Source organism: Canis lupus, chromosome 38 (genome assembly GCF_011100685.1).
Source record: "Canis lupus familiaris isolate Mischka breed German Shepherd chromosome 38, alternate assembly UU_Cfam_GSD_1.0, whole genome shotgun sequence".
In the NCBI taxonomy this organism is placed as follows: domain Eukaryota; kingdom Metazoa; phylum Chordata; class Mammalia; order Carnivora; family Canidae; genus Canis; species Canis lupus.
In genome coordinates, this window is record NC_049259.1 from 3675627 (window position 1) to 3700000 (window position 24374).

The 24374-nt window shown below is 33.5% G+C and overlaps 1 protein-coding gene across 7 annotated transcripts in view; it reads left to right on the forward strand.

The window, feature by feature from the left end:
* KCNT2 (potassium sodium-activated channel subfamily T member 2) overlaps positions 1 to 24374 on the forward strand; it is a 372756-nt gene that overhangs the window by 83988 nt on the left and 264394 nt on the right. For all 7 annotated transcript variants that reach the window (XM_038586089.1, XM_038586091.1, XM_038586090.1 and 4 more), the window contains exons 2-3: positions 19931 to 20010; positions 22158 to 22257. In XM_038586089.1, the coding sequence (XP_038442017.1) occupies positions 19931 to 20010; positions 22158 to 22257 (180 nt within the window). The remainder of the gene's footprint in view (positions 1 to 19930; positions 20011 to 22157; positions 22258 to 24374) is intronic.

A 24374-nucleotide genomic window follows, 5' to 3' on the forward strand; every position in this document is an offset into this window, starting at 1 on the left:
AAGCATAAATATTTAAGATTTAGTAACCTCGTTACTCTACAGATCTTACTGGTTCCTCATGATTATAACATTGTCTTAATATAGGTACATCAGAAACTGGTGGCACCTTTAATAATCATACTTTTTGTGTATGTATGATCTCTCAGCTTTTATATATGATAGACTGGTAACTCAGTGATGGACAATTAAGTTCATTTTTTTTCACTTACATTAATTTTTAATTTTTGTTAACGTGAATTAACATGTAGTAAATTGATAAACAAGTGAATAAGAGAAAAATGTAGAATTTTCAAATATGCATTAAAAAAATAAAGGCTGGTTTGGAATGGAATTGCCAAATATAGATTCTTTCTATGTAAACATTTTGGTTAAATATAATTTATAAAGACCTTTCTATTCTGTGGCATATTGTTGGACAAAACTACTAGTGATACTGGCATTTCTTTTTTCTTTTTTTTCCTTTAAATGAGGGACAGTGTGATTCTATCATTAAAGAAAAAAACCCCATTATAGTAGATTCTCAGTTATTTTCACTAGGTATATCTATAGTCAGATGTGATTTCACATCAACTTCTATTTATAAGGAATGCCTTTCTTCTTAATTGTTGATACTTGCTCAATTTTTATGAATGTACAAAGGAAACATGCATATTTTTGTAAATACTAGAGTTTTAGGCAAGTTTTCAAACTGTTAGTATTCTTGAGTTTATCAGCTCTTTTATAATGTGGAAGGACTGTTTCTTAACAAAAACCTAACAGCCTTCTATTTAGAAGGCCGAAGGTGAGGTGACAGCCTTCACAGTTCTGCTGACAAGCATCAGGATCATTTGAAAGGACCATGACTGTAGTTATTCCTATAGTTGTGGATGCTAGTAAAGTTATCTTCATTTCAAAAATGCTTTAAAAGCTTTACAACAGACTCTTCATTGTTTCTTTCCATGGATTTGGGCAATGATGGTGAGCCAGGATCTGGAATTGTCCCCATGTTCCTGCAGTATTTGAAAACATATTTTCAGTTTTTCAAACCAGAGAATGGATTATGACAAGAGGCTGAATCTCTAGAAGAGACTGTTATCTACTGTAGCTTTGTTTCATTTGTTCCTTGGGATGAGTTATACTCATTTTTGTTTGCCTTTGATAAATGGATGATTGAAATTCAGGACTTATTTGGTCTAGGAGATATCTTACATGTTTCATTTCAGGGGCAGATAGTTTCATGATTCTAAAAGGCATGTTTTAGCAGAATTACTAAAGTGATAGCTTTGGAATTTAATGATCATATTAAAATGTGAAAGAAAAAACATCCAACAGAATTAAATAAATGTAAATCGTTTTATATTTTAATACTGACATAGAGAAGCAGTTGACTAGTTGTTTAAATATTTAAACTAATATTTCCATACTGTTATGTACTTATTTAAATGTTTTAGTAAATATTTAAGTAAATGTTCACAGTACATATTTTTAGCCTTATTTTGTCAGTAGTATGTGAAGTGCATTAGTTATTCTAAAAGTATCACAAAGGAAAAATATATAGCTTTTCAATACTACTTTTCTCCCACACAGAAGAAATAATGATCTGTTACTATCTCCTTTGGTAGACTATGAACGAGAAGACTGAAGGAGATTGCTAGGTGGGAGTTCCAAATAAACCACAACATCAGAATGTATGAAGAAGGGATGGTGGTAAATTAGAAAAATCTTCAGAAGAGATTTAAAATTGACAATCTGATTTTGACAGATAAGAATGTAAATAAGAAGATAAAAAAAAAACAACTTTTATATAGCAAAATTCATTCAACACTCAGCAAGTATATTGAGTACCTAACATGTACATGACATTGTGTTAGGTTCTGAAAACACAATCAAAATGAACAAAATAGAGACAGCTCCTTTCTTCATAATTTTAGAACCAAACAAAGCTATTACTAGCAGCTTTGAAGGGACAGATAGCAAGAAACATGCCCTCAAATCAACTCTTGGTGAGGTTTCTAGTTCGGTGTTATTAATGATGCATTCCATCTGGCTCTTGGTAGGTTCCTAATTCAGACTATTTTTGCTTATTATTCTGGCAAAGCCCTGAGATAAGCTGTTTTTACTTTGCTCAAGAAGGATATACACTTTCAAAATGTGAATGCACCAAATTTGCAATTATGTATTTTTCAGTTATCTTTTCCCCTCTTGAATATATCTGTGTTCTGTGTCCTATGGCATAGAACCACTTGTTTGATCTCTAAGGTCCATTTGAAAGATAGAGACCTTTAAAAAGGCACACCTCATACACTGTAATAAGTCTATGTTAAAAGGAATAGAGTGGGTTAAGCAAAAATACATGTGTGTCACTTAACAAAGACGTGGGTGAGGAACAAAGTTCAGGTGGCATCTAAAATGAGACCTGAAGGGAAGCAGGGCAAAGCCTAGAAAGGAGAGCAAAAGGAAGCTTAGTTAATCTAAGGGTTGTTCATTTTTCTTCAGGTCCAGCTGAAAATTTTTTATTGAAAGTAGTGACTCAGATTTAAAAGCCCAATAACTTGTATGATAATTAAGTCCAGTTGAGGAAATAAAGAGGAATTATGGTATGCCAGAGTACTCATATCATCCATAGCAAATCAGAAGCATGCATTTTCAAATTAACAAATGTGTTCTTCCTTTTGGAGAATGGTTATTCGGGAGTTTCTATTTCCCAGCATAGATGCCAGATGGCAGTAGCCACAGATTGCCAGCCTCTGCATGCTGATAGTTGTCAACTTTGGATGCTAACAGGGTGTTAGAAGCAACTACTGCTGAGTAATTTTTAATTCTATGTATTAGTGAACATCCATTATATTCTAGGCAGTGGGCAAACCATTTTAAGCAAAAACTGATTAATATCTCTTTAGAGGAGCTTAAGGTTTAATATGGCTTTAAGAAACTGTGCGAGGATAAAGTTTATTCTCCCTCAAACCAATTCTGAATTTTTATAGAACCTGGATGCCATAATTGGAATTAATTGGGGAAGGGAGAGGACAGGCATTGGGAAAATTAGCAGGTAGATCAGAGTACCTTCTTTCTCAGGCACAAGGTGATGGGAAGAAGAAAGTGGGTGGTTATTTCATTTACAGTACTTCCCTCTGTGTCACTATACATCACTCACACTAGGGATCCAATCTGGCAGTTTTTGCAGTCATATCTAATTAAAGGTCGTACCTTAGAATAGAAGACTTTGCACATCACAGTACTTTCAATGGTATGAAATATTTTTGCAGCTATTTTTGTAGATTGATACATGAATGGGGAGCTTCCATTGGGCTCAATATTTCTATTTATCACCGAAGGCTTGTTTTTCCATGACTTGCCTTAAAATATAGATTTTAACCTGAAAGCAAGTTTAAATATGTGTAGGTCCATTCGTGCAAACTGGGGTTGACCGAACATGTTCATTATAAGTATTCTTTTTGTTTTCTTTCTTATGTTAAAAGATATTTTTACTACTCAGAAAGTTCTAGGGAACAATACTAATATGTACTTATTGAAAAGAGAATCCATATATTATTATATGACTTTTGTTTTGACCACCAGAAAGATGAATTTGACGTCAGCTCAGATTGGGAGATTTTAGGGAGGGAAGTTATGAAGGTTGGTTTGGTCATGCTGAGTTGGAGATGTCTGCTAAAGAGATTCAAGTAGAAAGATTGAGTAGGCAGTCGAATGTATGACTGGGAGAGATGCTAGGCTGGATATATAAATTCGACAATGTTGGGCATAGAAATGATTACCCTTTGAGTATAGTTATGAAAGAGGATGATTTTTAAGAATAGAAGAGAATGAACCAGCCAAGGATACTCAGAAGGGGTGAACTGTAAGGTAGGAAGAAGATCAAAGGAATGGTAAGTGAAGAAATGGATTCAAGGTTGAGGAAGTGATCAGCTACACTTATATGCTAATAGGGTATGTAAGATGAGGACTGATGCCTGATGTCTGTATTGTGCCATATAGATATCACTGGTGACCTTGCTAATTGCAGATTTGGTGACGAGGTGGAATAGGTTCAAGAAAGAGCAAGAGGTGAGGAATTGGAGTCAAGGATTTCAGGCTTATTGTTAGTGTTATGCACTGAATTGTGTCCTGCAAAATTCATGTCGAGGTCCTAATCTACCTCAGAATGTGGCTGTATTTGGAGAAAAGGCCTTTAAAGGGGGGATTAATTCAAAATGAGGCTATTAGAGTGGGCCCTTATCCAATCTGACTGGTGTCTTTGTAAGAAAGGGAACTTGAACACACCCAGGATGCCTGAGGAAAAGCTTATGAGGACATAGCCAAATGACACCTTCTAACCAGATTTCCGCTCAAGGAGAAAAGCCTCAGGAAAAATCAACTCTGCCGGTACTTTGATCTTGAATTTCCAAACTCCAGAACTATGAGAAAATAAATTCCTTTTTTTTTCTTAAGATTTTATTTATTTATTCATGACACACACACACACACACAGAGAGAGAGAGAGAGAGAGAGAGAGAGAGAGAGAGAAAGGCAGAGACACAGGCAGAGGGAGAAGCAGGCTCCATGCAGGGAGCCTGACATGGGACTCGATCCCAGGTCTCCAGGATCACACCCTGGGCGGAAGGCAGGCGCTAAACCTCTTAGCCACCTGGGGATCCCTGAGAAAATAAATTCCTGTTGTTTAAGCCAGCCCTAGGAAACTAATACAGCAAGTCTTAGTGTGTCTTCCTTTCAATACCAATCAGAACCGTGGCCTAGATAGACACATGCATTCACCATCTTCTGCTGTAAAGGATTTTTTCTTAGTTCATGTACTCATGATGTTGCTTTTCAGGAATTGTTTATTTATTTATTTATTTATTTATTTATTTATTTATTTATTTATTTTTATGGGGATTTCTGTGGAGCTCTTTGTGGGAGATTTCTTTGACAGGTTTCCTGCCTGTCAGAATACAAACTTTGTACCATCAACAATTGACAGCTAGCACTAGGGTGAGCAACAGCTTTAATGCTAGCTTACTTTGCCGGATTCCTATTTTCTTGTCTTTTCTGGCTTCTACTTTTTTTCTAGGTAAGCCATACATGATAAAAGGTGGTGTGGTGTGGTGTGGTGATGGTAGTGGTGTGAGTGTCGGTGTATGCCTGCGTTGTTTTCATTTGGAGAGGGTGTATTGGACATCTCTTTTACTATATCCTCAGAAGCAAGATCCTTGACTACTTTGAAATCTTCCTTGTGATAAAGCAATTTGTTGTTATCAGTATGTTGTCGATTTAATGATAATTGCTTGCTTTTTGATCAAGTTGAGGAACCATTAAACTCATAAACAATCTCAATAAAGTATTTGTCAATGTCTTTGTTTAAGTTCTTTGAGGCAGATCCTGATATGGAGTTTGGGTTGTGGGCTGCGCTGAGAAAGACGTGACCCCAGGTAGGGTGTCTCAGTGCACCTGAGGCAGACCCCGAAGCAGCCAAGAGCTGGAAATTATCAGCAATTTTTGAAGGAGGGGCGACCTGGGGTACCACGCTTTCATGTCTACCATATCCAGTTATATGGTACACTCTTAGAGAATATTATTTATTTACTAAAGTAGTTGGAACTGAAATTGTTAGACATTTTTTTGCACGTGTAAATAGATTTTATCCAAAAAATTCCTAAAATGTCTATCAGCTTTGGCAGTATATTTTATAATCTGTTTCGCATACTATATAGTCAGAAAAATCAATTTAAGAAATAAAAAGTGAGTTTGTGGTGATGGTGATCAAAAAAGTACAAATTTCCAGCTATAAAATAGTCATGAAGATGTACACCATGGTGATGATATTTAATAATACTGTGTAATTAGTATATTTATTATAGCTTATTTACATATTAACATATAGCATGTTTGAAAGTTGTCAAGAGAATGGATCTTAAAAGTTCTATTCATAAGAAAAAAATTTCATGACTATGTATGATAATGGCTGTTAGCCTTATTGTGATGATTATTTCACAGTATATGCAGATATCAAATCGTTGTGTTGTATGCCTGAAACCAACATATATCATATTCAGTTATATCTCAATAAAAAATAGCAAGAAAGATAAATTTCATTAATATAATTTTTCTTGGTTAAACTCATATATAATCAGGGTTAAGTGTGTGGGCTCTGGAGTTAAACTGCCTGGCTGTGAAACTAGGTCCACCAGTTACTATTTGTGTGACTTTGGACAAATGCCTGTCTCTCCTAATCTGTAAAATGGAGACATTAATAGTACCTGTTAAAGTTTGCCTTGAAAAAAAAAAAAAGGTTTGCCTTGAAAATTAAGTGTGGTAATACATTTTTGTGCTCAGTATAGTGTCTGGGCATTTTCAATAAGTGCTTCCTCCTGATAATGTTATTGTCACTGTGTATTAATACATATCTTGGCTTCTATTTAAGTTCTTTTGATTATCTTGCTTGTTTTCACATATTGCTATTACCTGATGCTTTAGCCATTTTAACTTCTTTGAAGTCCCTGAATGTACTATAGTTTTTCTCACACAGTTTTCCCTGCTATTTCCAACATCAGAAAAGGCTTTCCACATGCCTCTTCTTCCATCCAAGCTTGCTAATCTTGTTCTCTGTGGTTCTCTACCAATTCCTCCATGGGCTAAAGATTTGATTTATACACTTACTTGATATAATACAGAGATTTCTTCTCACATATAGTACCCTCAAGTCTCTGTGACTTCTGTTCTTTAAAAATATAAGATATTTAAGTATTCTTGTACCCCTAGAGGCTCAGAATTAGTTTGGTTGTAGTTGTTTGTGGCACACTATCATTTCATTCATTTATTCCTTAATTTATTAACGATTTGTTAATAATATATAGACACCTATGCATGGTCAGAGAATTAATACTTTATTAATAACTTACAGCAACTCTGGATTCCTCCTCTCTCTTCCCTGCCTCTTTCCCAGAAGTCATCACTGTCTTTATTTTGTCTTTCATTTTCATGCTTTTATTTATTTTTGTTTTTCAATTTTTTATTTAAATTCTAGTTAGTTAACACATGTGGTAAAATTGGTTTCAGGTGTAGAATTTAGTGATTCATCACTTATGTATAACACTCAGTGCTCAGCACAAGTGCCCTCCTTAATGCCCATCACACATCTTGCTCACCTGCCCACCCCCAGCAACTCTCAGTTTATCTATTGTTAGGAGTCTCTTATGGTTTGCTTCCTTCTCTCTCTCTTTTTTCCTTCCCCTATGTTCATCTATTTTGTTACTCAAATTCCACATGAGTGAAATCATGTGGTATATGTCTTTCTCGATTGACTTATTTCACTTAGCATAACATATTCTAGCTCCATTCCTGTCATTGCAAATGGTAAAATTTCATTCTTTTTATGGTTGAGTAATATTCCATTGTGTGTGTGTGTATGTGTGTGAGTGTGTATACACACACAATGGAATATTACATGTATGGAAAACCTCCCTCTCTCTCTATATCTTCCTCTATACATCCTATTTATCCATCATTAGTAGATGGACATGTGGGCTATTTCTATAATTTGGCTATTGTTGATAATGCTCCTATAAACATTGGGATGCGTGTGCCCCTTTGAATCAGTATTTTTGTAACCTTTGGGTAAATCATTTTCTTGATTTTAAGAAATATACTTTGACAGGTGTATGTGTACTCCTAAACAAGTTATTGTTTGGTTTTAAATATATTTGAACTTAAAAGTGGCTACTATGCTGCATATGTTGTAGTCTTTTTAGAACTTGCATCCTTCATTTTTTTTTTTTTAAAGATCTTATTTATTCATGAGAGACACAGAGAGGCAGAGACAGAGGCAGAGGGAGAAGCAGGCTCCCTGATGTAGGACTGGATCCCAGGACCTTGGGATCACGACCTGAGCCAAAGGCAGATACTCAACAACTGAGCCACCAGGTGCCCCTAGACTTGCATCTTTCACTCAGCATTCTGTTACTAAGATCCATTCATATTGTTGCATATAGCCATAATTTATTAACTTTTACTGCAATATTTCATTGCATAAATATGCTACAATTTACTCATTTCCCTGTAAGTAGATATTTGAATTCTGGCTTTTCTTTATGCTCTCACTTCATTGTGATTTTTTTTTTTTTTTTTTTTTTACCATTCTTATACATGCATCTTAGTGCATGTGTATAAGTTTTTCTATGGCATGTATCTAGGAATGGAATTGCTGAACTGTCAATATATAAATATTCAATTTTATTAGGTAATGTTAATACCAAAGTGATCTCACCAACTTACACTTCCCCAGCAATTAAGAAATCTTGTGATCATGTTCTTTTCAACATTTGGCATTATTATATGTCATTCTTGATTTTTCCAATCAAATGAATATAAACTATTACATCATTGTAGTCTTATTCGCATTTTCTTGAGTACTGATGAGGTTGAACATTTCTTCCTAAGTTTATTAGCCAATATAGTTCCTTTTCTGTAAAATGCCACTTCATAACTTCTGGCTAAATGTTTTTTATTTTCTTATGATTTGTTATGGAATCTTCCTATAGTCTTGATTTTTAACGTTTATTGGTTTTATATATAAATATCTCTCCTAAATGTGAATTTGTTTTTTCACTCCTTTTAAAATTAAAATTTAAGCTTTATAAATTGAGCTGTATGAATGTCCTGAGCCCATCAGGGAAGTTATTTATTGATTTATACTCTTTTCCAGGCAAATTTTTTATACATATTTTAAGATATTATTCCTTTTTCTGTCTTTTTTTTTTTTTTTTTTTTTTTTTTTTTTTTTTTTTTTTTCCCTTTTTTTTTTTTTTTTTTTTTTTCCTTTTTCTGTCTTAAGGACTCTGACTATTCAGAGGTCAAAAAGTATTCAGTATTACTTTTTTTCATAGGAATTGAAAAGTTTCCTTAGCCTGTATGCACATAATTTAACCCATATGGTATGAGATAGGGGTCCTATGTAGTTCTTTTTCTTTTTTCATCTTTCTTTTGTCTTTTTCTTTCTTTCTTTCTTTCTTCTTTCTTTCTTCTTCTTTCCCTATTTGGATAATCATTTAAAAATCCATTATTGAATACTTTCTTTGTTTTCTCTATTGATTTTTCATACTGCCTTTGTTATATATTAATATTCAATATATACATGAGTCAATTTCTCAGTTTTATTTCACTAATCAATATGTCTTTCTTTGTACCACTTTTATAATGTCTTAATTACAGTTGCATCATAATAACTCTTGATATCAGATAAGGCAAATATCTACTCTTTATTCTTCTTGTTTAGTTTGATCTTTTATCTCTATAGAATCAGTTTCTCAAAATCCACAAAATTCCCTATGTGATTTTGATTGGGATTTTATAGAATCTGTGGATTAGTTTATAGTATAAACACCAAATTGTTTACCAAAGTGATTGTACCAACTTAAATTATACTGATAGCTAAGAAATTCTTATTAATTTGAGGAGGGACTATTAAAGCATAATTTTCAGAAGGTTGCAAACCATGTCCCTTATACAAATATAAAATGAAAATATGTAAAAAATTATGGTGGATTTATTAATTAATGAGCAAAACAGTAATACCTTAAAACTGGTCCACAGAGCATTTAAGAAGCTAGGTATTACTAAGCAATGTTAGAATAAGATTGCTAAATTGGTACACCTGTTCCAAAAGCCCTACACAGCCACCAACTTTAACCTTTTGAGTTACCTTTTTATTGGGTCAATTCTTTGCATATCTATTACACAAAACTCTGTGCTCTAATGTCTGCTCCTTCACAGTTGTAAAATTTTACAGAAAATAGTCGAAGCTAGGATTTCACTGAAAGAATATCTAGCAATTGCCTATTTCTAAATTTTGGATAATTTTACTGACAAAAGTGAAAGCAATTTTTTTCTAGTATAATATTTACATATTTTGATTGTATCATTCATTATCTGCCTTCTTATACAGTTTGGGAAAAAATGTATTGGGAAAGTTCTATGAGAGAACTTTATTTGACTATTAAAATGGTGAGGTGATAACTAGATTTAAAAATAATTTGATATTTAGCTTTCATGTTATTTAGTGAAAAATGTAGAAAATGTATTTATTACTTATTTAAATTGATTTATTAGATAATATAGATGATTTTTTCTTTATAATAAACAAACCTGAAGATACAATTATGTATATAAGGGATTTGAGAAAAAATAGTGTATTATTAATCTAAAGGAATATACAGAAGAATTACTATGCAGTAATTAAAAATGATGATCTAAGCCTACATGTTCTATATTTAAGTAAACAAAATTAAGTTCCAGAGCAGCAGGTGTACTATGATTCCTTTTATATTGTTGTTTAAATTGAACTGTCATCAGATATGTGTTAATGAAGCAGAACTAAATTTATTTAAATTCCCTGAAGTTAGTGAGTAAGAATTAGCAGTGTTTCAGAAGATGATGTTAGAAGTGAGATATTTATTTGGCCTTTTGAATCAGGGCTCAAGTGGTGTAAGGGGGATCTTTCAAGGTGAGATAGGATTTGGGATGGTTAACTTTCATGATAAATCATTTGGAATTGGTGGACACAGCAAAATGAGGATTTTGAAGCCTCAATGAATAATGAGTACAAAGACAGTGCAAGTCTTAATGAGTAGACTTTGCAGATAAGTGATGTGTTTGCCTAGGTGAACAGACTATAGTCTCCAATAAATTGATCTGTAGGAATTTTCTGAAGTAAACAGTGAACTTATTTATTGCCTTATTCCTTTATTTTTCTCAAGTAAATGTTTCTTGGAGGACTCAATTATATCAAATTGACATAAGTAATCCATAGTTTTTGTTCTTCCAATTATAAAAGTTCTAAGAACTTTTTTCTTTATTACCAACACACCAGAAAAAAGTTATTAGTTGCCATTTTTCAGTTTTGTATGTTCATATAAGGTATCTTATTTATTAAAAATTTTTTTGTATTTTTTAAAAGATTTTATTTTTTTATTCATGAGAGACAGAGAGAGAGAGAGAGAGAGAGAGAGAGGCAAAGACATAGGCAGAGAGAGAAGCAGGCTCCATGCAGGGATCCTGATGTGGAACCTGATACTGGGACTCCAGGATCCCACCCTGGGCTGAAGGCAGACGCTTAACCGTTGAGCCACCCAGGCATCCCCATAAGGTATCTTCTAAAAATTTTTGTTAAGCAGCCCTCTTCATGGAAGTAGTAACTGCATTTACAGGAAATAAAAGTTAACAAATTTGATAATCTAGTGCGTATAATCTGATTCCGGAGTCCATGCTGTTATTCCTCTTAGTTCCTATTCTACACTATGAAATAAACAAACAAATGAAGAAACAATTGTGGGAAAAAAGTCAGTTTTCCTAGAAAATCCATTAGTTTTATTGTCACGATTTATGGAGTGAAATTCTATTTGTGACTGTTTTCCCTTCTTCCTCCAAATTGTGTCACCTTGTCCTTAAATATATTCAGCCCCAATATGATTCACTTATTTCAAATGATATATGTTACTTTTACTTGAATTAAGTGCTAAATAGTACTAAGTGCTAAAATATCTCAAGGAAATATGTATGTCTTAGTGAGCTGTGCCCATTATTGAATATGCCTTCTCCCTACAAGTACAAAATGAAAGAGGCTGTTTGGAGTGCTCATTTAAAGTCAGTCTTCTTTTCTTTTCTTTTTTTTCTTTTCTTTTTCTTTTTTCCTTTTTTTTTTTTTAAAGATTTTGTTTATTTATTTGACAGAGAGAGAGAGAGAGAGAGAGAACACAAGCAGGGGGAGCAACAGGCAGAGGGAGAGGAAGAAGCAGGTTCCCTGCTGAGCAAGGAGTCCCATGCAGGGCTGAATCTCAGGACCCTGGGATATAACCTGAGCCCAAGGCAGATGCTTAACTGAGCCACCCAAGCGCCCCTCTATTTAAAGTCTTATGTCATTGGTGAAAATAATTATTTAAAATTAAAAGGTGTTTCTTTCACTGTACATGAGTGTCTTCATGCAATTTCTGGATTCATACTGACAACCAGCATCAGTTGAACATGACCTATTTCAGACCCAATGGATTTCTCTTTGAAAATACTTATTTCTTTCCACCCATACTGGACTTTGCTATTTAACTTTGCCATTCCTAGCAATCCTGGGATGGGCAAGCCCCATTATATTTTTCTTCAAGGTTTTAAATTGACTAGATGCACTATTCCAATCTGAGTTAGAGATTACATGGTATTTTGTATCCTCTTCCTAAAGGTATAGAGAAAAAAAAGAGAGGATTTACATGTAGTTGTTACGAGTTTTGATGGAGAGGCTGTTTGTGGTAGGGCTGTGCTGCCTGTAGTCATATTATGTAAATTTGTAAGTCTTTCTGGGCTAATGGCTCTATACTTCCAGAATGTATGTGCATATGTTTGCATGCATATATATATATATATATATATATATGTTTATGTATGCATGTGTATACATGCATGTATGCATTTCATCTTGCGGGCTTCTGCGTGTGTGTGTGTGTGTGTGTGTGTGTGTGTATAATGGGAAGATGTAGAGTTGAGGTGAAAGAAAAGAAATGGACATGATCTTAAATCATCTGATCTTTTTCTTGAGTTGGTGTTGGTAAAGATATATAATATGTATCAGTTTACTACATATTATAAAATGAGGTTGCTTACCTTTAATTCTTTTAAATAAAATGAGGGAGTACAGAGAGTAGGCTCTGCAAATGAACATTGCACATGAAACACATGAGTTTTCTAACAAAAGAGAGACTTGAATACAAAAGTACTCAAAATTGATGAGTGATTAACACCCCAGATTCTCTCCTTATTACCAACACATCACTACATGTGTACATTCAAACATACTCATACACATATACATATATATATATGTGTATGTAGGTATTGTGAATATGTATCTATACTAATTGGATTCCCTTTCCAAAAATGACATTGTTTTATTTATTTACTTGTTTGTTTATTTTAAAGATTTATTAATTTATTTATTTGAGGGAGAGAGAGTGTGAGCTGGAGGAAGAACAGGAGAGAGAGGGACAAGTAGACTCCATGCTGACTGCAGAGTCCAAGGTGGGACTTGACTTGAAGACCTTGAGATCATGACCTGAGCTGAAACCAAGAGTTGGCTGTTTTAACCTACTGAGCCACCCAGGTGCCCCTAGATGATTTTGTTTTAAATTTAATGTTAAAAATAATATATATATATAATATATATATTATATATAATAAGAGAATGCTGTCTAAAGCCATCAGAATCAATCTTTGCCTCCTCATAAGATGTCACCAACTAAAGAAGGTGAGAAAGTTAGGCTTGAATAATTATGAAGAGGATTGGATGGGCAAAAAAAAGAGGTTGGGAAATAGAGGAGAGACTTTAGAGTATTTAAAGTGAACTTACTTGGTTGGAAGCCTGGTAGAAACCAAACCCCTTGGAAGCAATTGAACATGAACTGATGAAACCAATTTTTCAAGATTAAAAATTAATAGTAGACTTATTAATGTAGTGTATTTATGTTTTTAACAAGATTCCATTTGAATGGTTGCTCTGTTAAATAATTTAGTTACCAGAAGTTAAGAGTGAATATTTATAAATAGGTAGGAACCTGGTTTAGAGTAAATAATCAAAGGGCAAAACTAAACAAACTCTTGTCTTTATCCTTCTGTGGGTCTGGTGTTTGAAATACTCTTTTGTAATATTTTACAAATAACCTAGAATCTCCTAATAAAGAAGAGCCAAGTGATGAGGAAGCAGGAGGCAAGAAGAAATAATGGAAAGAACAGTATTCCAATTTTGTCCCAGTACTAGCTATGAATTAAGACATTTCACTATAATTATTTGAATTAAATTCTCTTTTTCTATGAAATAAAGTTGATGGCTGCTGTACCCAAGTCACAGCAACATTGAAAAAAATTAAATAATGTAGTGTATGTTTTCCTAAATATTTATCAAATCATCATGAGATAGACCAAATAAACATCTAAATTAATAAAATTGAAAAAAAATTAAAATCTGCCTGGAATTATCATTAATCATAAGATAGATCAAATTGGAATAAAAGGGAGCTTCTAAGGATTGACCACACTACAAACCCATGTTTTGCATCATCAAATAGTTTTAATCTAAGGAAGGGAAGAAGATGTTTTTTTTATCTTCCTACTCACTATCCACTCAGAATCCTTAAGATTTGTTCCAAAGGAAGAACTGGGGACCACCCTACCATTCTGGCCTTCAATTGGTCATGGTTAATGCCTAATACGTCCCGAGTAATATGTGACATGCTAAAGATACAATCATGAACAAAACAAAATACAGTCCTGGCCCTTGCCGAGCTTACATTCTAATGGATTTAATTCATATAACTGAGAAATGCTACTGTTGCCACCATAGAATACTATTGGATTACTTTCGAAGTATTGCCACAACAAAGAACCAGAAGCTAAGTGCCTGAAAACAACAGAGGCTTCTTAACGCCAAGCTCTGGATTCATTGAAGTTTGAAATCAAGTTGTTGGTAATACTATGCTCTCTCTTAAGTCTCTAAAGAAGAATCCTTGCTTGCCTTTTCAGCCTCTGGTAGCCCTAGGTGTTCCTGGGCTTGTGGCCATAAAATTCCAGTCTTTTTTTCTGTCTTCATATGGCCATCTTTCTTCTTTGTCAGTGTCCAGATTTTCCTCTAATAAGACACCAGTGGTATTGGAGTAAGGATCCATCCTACTCCAGTATCTCCTCATCTTAATTTAACTAATTATGTATACAATGATTCATTCCCAGAGAAGGTCACATTATGAGGTACTGAGATTAGGACTTCAAACTATTTTTTTAGGGGACATAGTTCAACACATAGCAATGACTTTAGAAAAAATAAGGGTACATTTATAGTAATGTTGTACCTTTGGAAATGTATAATTCCCATAAATATAAACCCCATTTTAAGTTTTAGTAGTGGTGAGAATAGAGTGAGAGAAACCTAGCAATAGTATACAGAGAGATTTTACCTTTTTCCTTATTTTTTGGAGTCAGAGCACTAAACATAGAGTTAGAAGGGATGCACCAACTTAAAAGCACAAAAATGATGCCAGGTGAAAATTTCTTAGATATGGGAGTTGCAATGGAGCTGTGTCCATTAACTTGACATCCAGATGTAGATTTTCCAAAGAAAAACACCCACCAACAAATACATAGAGAGACTAACGTTTGTCCACTAAACCTGTCTGTTGAGACCAGAAAGTCCAGATAGGTTTTGCCTTGTTTGAGATGAATATAGTCATAAAAACTTGTGCATGGACTCTGTGACTGATATTGCAGAATCAGAGTCAGAGTGAGTCAGGATGGGATGGCACCAAATAGAAATAGAGGAAGAATCTTACTTTGGTAGTCATCAACTACAAGTTCCAAAGAGAGATGCCAAAGGTTTGGCATCTTACAGAGCCCAAGGCGTTATTAGCACTTGAAAAAAGTGAAAGAACAGTATGTGGACAGCCTGGTTCAGAATTATTTTTTGTGTGCTTAAAATGGTGAGGCCTATCTTTGAGTTAGTAAAGAAGAATTTTAAGAATGAAACAAGGAAATTGGCTTTTAATAAGATCTTGCATGATTCTTATACTAAATTCAAGTAACCAGAGCAACAGAAGGAAAAGAAAAAAGAAAAGTAACAAATTAAAGTCAACATTAAGGCAAATTGATAATGGTTAACAGTAAACATCTTTGTGGTAATCAAAATTGTTATAGTCCTTAGAAAAATTTGGAGAGTTTTTCAATTCATGTGTTTTTTAATTCATATTTAAAGATAATAGACTTAAAGATGATAGCACATCAGTCTTAGTTATGACTACAGAAGAAAAACTCCTAAAAATATAAGAAAATGAATCCATCAGTAAATTACCTAAATAATTTGCTACCAAAACTAGTCTGGAACTGAAAAAAAGAATTGCATAATACAAAAACTGTTTAAACAATTCACCAAATCAATGTCAAAAAAAATCTCCAAGAGGTACCATCTGTTTGATTAACTCAAGATGAATCACTATTCATCCACTCTTGATATGATTTTTAGTAAGATATAAATATTTTTTGCAGTCCGAGGGTCAATGGTATAATTATTGCTAAAGTATAAGAGGCCTTCTGAGAATGCATACCACAGTTGATATTTTTTCTTCAATAAGTACTAGTTAACATAATAACAATTAAATGTAAATAAAAATACTGGAGATTTTTAGATGACCTGAATGCTTGACTAGAAAACCTAAGGAATAACCCTGAAGAAAAAAATTACGGCATATGAAAGAATTCAACATAGTAGCCATTTACAATACCAAAACTGAAAATTAAAGGTTAGAACAAAACACTTTAAAAATAGCAACCAAAAAAAAAATAGCAACCAAAATTATAAAATATCCAGAAATGTCACAAAGAATATGTAGGGTCTATGCAAATCAAACAATAAAACATTTTTGACCAATATAAAGCTAATATTAAACCATAAAAACATCAATAGGAGTAGATACCACCTAGTAATTACAATTCCATTTTATTATTATTTCTCATTAAATACAATTATAATTCCACTATTACGTTAGGGTAAATGTGTCTAAAACTGTAGGGTTCTGCAGGAAAATCCAGAAAGAGTACATTAAGTTGATGGATGGAGGTAAATTCAGACAAAGTTAAATAGGAGGAGAGCATTCAGAAGAGTGGAAGGAACGAAGGATGGATGGAGAGAAGGAAAACAGGGAAAGCACGTTTAAATCTGGAAAAGGAAATACAAAGAGAATATTTAAAATGAATTAAAATCTTGGAAAAATTAAGAAGGATAAACACTCAACTCTATTAAGTCCCTGAGTATAAGAGAACTAACTGTATGGTGCTAGGAAGGTCTCCAAGAATAATACGTTATAACTGGCTTTGATTCTGGGAAGAGTAATTATTAAAAAAATAAAAGAAAGCTCTACTAAATATCATGAGTAGTTACCTTAAAGGTCATTTTTCTGTACCTGAGAGGTGACATGGATCCAGAAGTGTTTTGCTTTGTTTGTGTGTTAGTTTTAGCTTTTAAAAATCCTTGGTATAAACTTACACTTTAGTGCCTTGTGTTCCTTGGTATTCATGTTGACTCAGAGAGATTCCTAGATTAATTAATAGTTTTACTTCACATAATATTATAATGAGAAGGTAATATGGAAGTCATTTAATGAGAGAATTTATCTCATGCAAAATTGTCTTTACTTCAGGAAAAAAACAGTCATGGCATTATAAGCTGTTATCCAGTCTTTGGTACATTTATATATATTGGAGAGCTCTTCACTTCACAATGATGGCCATTTTAAAATTGGGTAATCTCATTCCTAATTCTCCCATTTCTCTATGATTAATCCTATGCAATAGAGCATCATATTGTGAGTCATCTCATTTCAATAATGATGGCCACTTCAATATTTAAAGACAGCCATTCTGTTACTGCTAACTCTTCATATTTAGGCTAAATATTTCCAGTTCTTTAAACTTGTCCTCCTATGAAAAGCTTTCCAAATCCCTTGTTATTTTGCATAAGGCTTTGAATGACCTAATTTTAGTTAAACTTCTGTTGTATACCCAGTACTGAACTTTAGATATTATCTGAAGAATGGACTCATAGTCTTATAAATTTGATAACTCTAGAGCAAATCTGCACTGCCTTTTGCTGAGTTACTTGCATAATAGCCATATGTCTTTTCAGATTTGCTTTTGTATCCATAGCGAATTTGAAATAGTCTAGCTTGATATCAGTAGTACATTTACTTTAAAATGAACTACTGTTTCAGTCAAAGCCAAGGGAAACAGACTTAACAGTAGATTTCTAAGATACTGCTTGAGTTCTTTGTCTCTATGTATGTGCATGTGCTTTTGTAGCGTGTGTGTAAGTTTATGTATGTGTGTATGAATGTTTGCATTCACAAAGGCAAGCATATGTAAGTGTTCTACTAGATGATATTGCAATTTTTATTTATTTTTTTATTTTTTATTTTTTTATTTTTATTTTTTTTTAATTTATTTATGATAGTCACAGAGAGAGAGAGAGAGAGGCAGAGACACAGGCAGAGGGAGAAGCAGGCTCCATGCACCGGGAGCCTGATGTGGGATTCGATCCCGGGTCTCCAGGATCGCGCCCTGGGCCAAAGGCAGGCGCCAAACCGCTGCGCCACCCAGGGATCCCGATATTGCAATTTTTAAATTAAAGTATAATTGACATACAACATTATATTAGTTTCAGGTGTAAACATAATGATTTGAAATTTTGTATGCATTGTGAAATGATCACCACAATAAATCTAGTTTCCATTTATTACCCTATAGACTTAACAAAAATTTTCTTTTCTTGTAATGAAAACTTCTAAGACTTACTGACCTATCAACTTTCACGTTTTCAATACAATATTATTGAGTATAGTCACCCTGCTGTACATTACATATCCATGACTTATTTTAAAACTAGAATTCCAGGGATGGCTCAGTAGTTGAGCCTCTGCCTTTGGCTCAGGTTTTGTTCCTGGGGTCCTGGGATTGAGTTGGGCATTGGGCTCCCCGTAGGGAGCCTGCTTCTCTCTCTGCCTATGTCTCTGACTCTCTGTGTGTCTCTTATGAATAAATGAACAAAATCTTAAAAAAAAACCCTAGAATTTCACTTATATGTGTAATCTGAAAAACAAAATGGAACAAAACTCAGATACAGAGAACAGAATTTTGGTTGCCAGAGGGTATGACGGTTGGGGGCTGCAAAATAGGTGACGGGAATTAAGAGTTACAAAATACCAGTTACAAATTAAAGTTTCTAGTTTATAAAGATCACATCATCAAAATTTTGTGGTATTAGGAGAAATGAAATTAAGTCTGTTGTTTGTATAAACATTAAAATACTTTCTTAGCTGTTTTGGAACCATAACATAAATGTATTTAGCTCATTTAATTAAGAACATTTCAAATAAAAAAATAAAGTTTCAAGTGATGATTACTAACAAATCATGATGAACATAATATTTCTTCTCATTCAGTATTTTGAAAATATTAATTACATCATCACATGTTAGAAATTTGCTGGAATTTAGGGAGAAAGCAAAAGTATTTATTAATTTGCATGCTACTACTTTTTAGACTTGGTATTATTGTATTGTAGATTGAATATACATAATATTCAGTTCCTTAATTGTTTTTTCTGGTTTATAACCTATCTATGTTGATTTTAACATTTGACTTGTTATTATTACTCCTTTGTTGATCTATGTATATTTTAATATGAGCCTAAATAAATTAAAAGGTAAAGTGTCCCATAATGTGTTGTCTCAGATAGGCTCAGGTTGAAGGGAAAGGCTTTTTAAAAATAGATTTTTATGCCTGGTCCCTTTTTTGCCTTTTAAAAAATTTATTTATTCATTTGACGGAGAGAGAGCACATGCATACACAAGTAGGTAGAGTGGCAGGCAGAGGGAGAGGGAGAAGCAGGGTCCCCAAGCAGAGTCTGACATTGGGCTTCGACCCCAGAACTCTGGGGTCATGACCTGAGCTGAAGGCAAAGGCTTGACAAAGCCACCTAAGCTCCCCATGGGTCTTGTCCCTTAAGATTCTGATGCAGCACATCGGGTGGTGGCATTCAAACTGCGTTCTTCAGGTATCCAATTGATTCTAATGACAGGAGAAAAACTTGGGAAAACATTGATTCAAAATTATTCCAAAGACACATATTATTGCTGTTTTGAATTATTCATACCACTCATTATATCTGCTAATATATATAATAGAATTAAATATATATGATATATGAATTTATTCTGTTTAGAATTAGAAAGTAACTGATTGCTTCTATCCAAAAAATTCAGTATTTTACTCAATTTTCATTTTCTATAGTGGAGATTCTCTCAAAGTATCTAATGCATTAAATAAAATTATTATCGTATGTATTCATCTTTAGATTAATTATATTTTTGTCTTTTGCTTGCAGGGTACAAGTTGAATTCTATATGAATGAAAACACATTTAAAGAGAGACTAAAGTTATTTTTTATCAAAAACCAGAGATCAAGTAAGTCATTCATTTTATTCTCCTGGCTATATGTTTATACATATTTGCCTAAAAAAATTGAGCTGTGTAATTCTTTTGCAAAATATCTTTTATGTAGAATAAATATGATAATCTTGTCTGCCAGGCAGTAAATGTTTAGAAAGCTATAGATGTTACATGTGGTGGTGTTAGGGTTTTTGAATACCTGTGATTCCCCAAATCCCACATCAATAAGCAGACTTGTGAGAGGACCATCTGGAATAATGGAGACACTGAGGAAAATAATTTAAATGTAGAGTCTCCTTATTTTAACTGTGACGGACACTGAGAAGTCTCTGACCAAAGAGAAATAATTATATGATTTACTGAGGAAGAATTTAATATTTCCCAATCATACTTGATAACAAGAAACATCCAGGGGTTTCTGAAATGTACAGTTACTAGCATCCTTCTCTGGAGATTTTGAGTCAGAAAGTATAGGGCTCAGCTCAGAGTTTCACACTCACTGATTCTTATCATCAGATAAATTTGGGAGACACTGCAACTTCAAGAAGACATGAAATTGGCTTAGTCACTGACCTAAGATCATTCAAGGTTGATATGTCAGTGATATTTGTCACCTTCCTATAATACCACATATTTTTAAAAAGCCATATATAATAAGTCAATATGCAGTTTTCCATAGGATTATTGCTTAAAATGTCATCAGATAATGAAAAGGTCTATATTAGATTGGTGTTGACTTTGTTCTTTTTGAATTTTGACCCTGAATCTTTTTGAGATGGTCTAGATTAAGTTGTGTCTCTATAGGGTTCAAAGAGAAAAGTCTGAGTTGTGGTAAATCTTTCAAATACTGACTATAGGAACTGTTTCAGTATGCAAGGCACATTGGTTAGAGATTCTTAATGGCAAGTTAGCTGCAGAGTTAAGGCCAATAATAGGTAATGCCTCTCCAACCCAGTTTAGAATTTCCAAGGAAGTTCCACCAAGAAGTGTTACCTAAAGGGGCCACGTCATCTGAATAGAAAGTTTCCAGGATTTTAATATTAACAATGCCATCTTTCTAGAAAAGATAGATGCATTATTTGAAAACTTCACCAGCAGCCAACTTTGATTAAAGTCATTTGAGGAGACCAGTTCTAAAAAACCAGGGCGATTTCATTAACAGTTTAAAAGATTTTCTAAAGAAGCTAACTTCTAAAATGTACCTACCATTTTAATAGGGAAGCTTAGGAGAAATTACACAATTAATAAGCATTAACCTTTTACTGTTAAGAAATGTTACCTCAAGTACACTCATAGCAGAGTAAAAAAAAATGACATTTTGTTTCCAGATTTTATTAAATAGTAAGAAGAACTTTCTTAAAATTTTATTCATAATGCATGAATCAGAAAGCACCTGATAATTACAGGAAAGGTAATGCTTCTATTAATCAGACTTTAGGCATATTTTGCTTAATGTTAATTGCCCTTCTTCATCATCTAGTATTATAGGCTGCATAACTGTGATCTACACAGTTATATAGATATATACATGGCAGTCTTAATATTCCCCAAAAGCTAAGATTTCATTGGTATTCAACCTTAAGTAAAAAGTAAGTTTCAACTGGTTGAACTAAAAAGTGTGTGTGTATGCATGTACTTTCCAGCAAATGTCATTATGATTCTTCTACAATTATGTAACTACTAATTGAGTGTATATATATAATTATATACATGATTATAATTGTTCTATAATCAAATCTACAAGGTGTTCTGAAAGTAAAAGATTTATAAACTATCTGGTGAATTTGTAAGTGGCTAGATTTTCTAGCTAGCTAAAATTTATTCCAAAATTCATGGATATAAAAATTGCTTGCACTTCTAAGCATATTTGAACCAATCTTGATTGGACATGATTTTTGTAGCTTCTGAATTCTGAAATCTAGATTTATTTTTAGGTATAATATTTGCTGCCCTTCTCAGTGCATACGATCTGTCAATGGCCCTTTTTGTTTCAATATTTAGCTAATTAAAATTCAGCTACCTAAAATTTAAGAGTTTAGACAATTTTGGTATTGTGGTTTCCATATACAATTTAAATTCTGTAAAGTTGTTATTTTTGACAATTTTTGGCCTTTCATGAACTAAGTTCAAATAAAAATTAAATTTTTGTTGTTTGTTTAAAGGTCTAAGAATTCGTCTATTCAATTTTTCTCTCAAATTATTAAGCTGCTTATTATACATAATCCGAGTGCTACTAGAAAACCCTTCACAAGGAAATGAATGGTAAGGTGTCTTTGTCTGAATTTCAACAATATTCTTTTGATTACTTTGAATTGTATTATAGTTTTATTTTATTTCATTTTTCTTTCAATATTTCATTTAAATTCAAGTTAGTTCACATATAGTGTAGTATTAGTTTCAGAGGTGTAGTTTAGTGATTCATCACTTAATACAACACACAGTGCTCCTTATAAGTGCCCTCCTTAATGCCCATTGCCCATTTACTCCATTCCCCAGCCCACCTCCCCTCCAGCTACCCTGTTTGTTTGCTATACTTAAGAGGCTTTTATGATTTGCCTTTCTCTGTTTTTGTTTTTTTAAAGATCTCATTTATCTATTTACAGAGAGAGAAAGAGAGCATGGAAGGAGCATAGGGAGATTGCGAGAGATATCTCAAGCAGGCTCCATGCTGAGCACAGAGCCTGATATCAGGATCATGAGATAATGACCTGAAATCAAGATTCAGATACTTAACATACTGAGCTACCCAGGTGCCCCTCTCTCTCTGTTTTTATCTTATTTTATTTTTCCTTCCCTTCACCAATGTTCATCTGTTTTGTTTCTCGAATTCCACGTATGAGTTTTTCCCTGACTGACTTATTTTACTTAGCATGATAACTCTAGGTCCATCCACATCATTGCAAATGGCAAGATTTTATTCTTTTTGATAAATATGTAGTATCCCTCTGTGTGTGTGTGTGTTTGTGTGTGTGTGTGTGTACACCACTTCTAATTTATGTTTATCAGTCAATGGAAATTTGAGCTCTTTCCATATTTTGGTCCCTGTGGATAGTGCTGCTATAAACATTGGGGTGAGGAACCTCCATACTGTTCTCCAGAGTGGCTGCACCAGCTTGCATTCCCACCAACAGTGCAAGAGAGTTCCCCTTTCTTTTCATCCTTGCCAACATCGTCTCCTGAGTTGTTCATTTTAGCCATTCTGACCAGTGTGACGTGGTATCTCTTTGTAGTTTTGGTTTGTATTTCCCTGGTGATGAGTGATAAGCATTTTTTTGTATGTTTGTTAGGCATTTGTATGTCTTTGGAGAAATGTCTGTTCATGTCTTCTGCCCTTTTTGTAACTGGATTTTATATTTTTTGGGTGTTGAGTTTGATGAGTTCTTTATAGATTTTGGAAGCTAGCCCTTTATCTGATACGTTATTTGAAAATATTTTCTCCATTCCATAAGTTGCCTTTTAATTTTATTTATTGTTTCCTTTGCTGTACAGAAGCTTTTTATCTTGATGAAATCCTGATAGTTGATTTTTGCCTTTGTTTCCCTTGCCTTTAAGAGATGAATCTAGTAATAAGTTGCTGTGGCCAACATCAAAGAAATTGCTGGTTGTGTTCTCCTCTAGGATTTGGATAGATTCCTGTCTCACATTTAGTTTTTTTCATGCATTTTGAGTCTATTTTTGTGTGTGGTGTAAGAAAGTGTCCAGTTTTATTCTTCTGCATGTGGCTTTCCCTTTTTCCCAATACCATTTGTTGAAGAAACTGTTTCCTCTCCCCACCCCTCCCTGCCCCCGCCCCGATAGTCTTTCCTGCTTTGTCAAAGATTAGTTGACCATATACTTGTGGATTCATTTCTGGGTTCTTTATTCTGTTTCATTGATCTATGTGTCTGATTTTGTGCAAGTACCATACTGTCTTGATGATCATAGCTTTGTAATATGTCTTGAAGTCTGGAAATGTGATGCCTTCAGATTTGATTTCCTTTTTCAACATTACTTTGGCTGTTTGGGGTCTTTTCTGGTTCCATACAAGTTTTAGAATTATTTGTTCTAGCTCTGTGAAAAATGATGGTGTTATTTTGATAGGGATTTCTGAATGTATAAATTGCTTTGGATAGCATAGACATTTAAAAAAATTTGTTCTTCCATCTATGAACATAGAATATTTTTCCATTTCTTGGTGTCTTCCTCAATTTCTTTCATAAGTGTTCTATATTTTTCAGAAAATAGATCTTTTCCCTCTTTGGTTAGGTTTATTCCTTGTATCTTAATGGTTTTTGGTTCAATTGTAAATGAGTTGATTCCTTGGTTTCTTTTTCTGCTGCTTCATTACAGGCATATAGAAATGCAACAGACTTCTGTGTTGATTTTATATCCTGTGACTT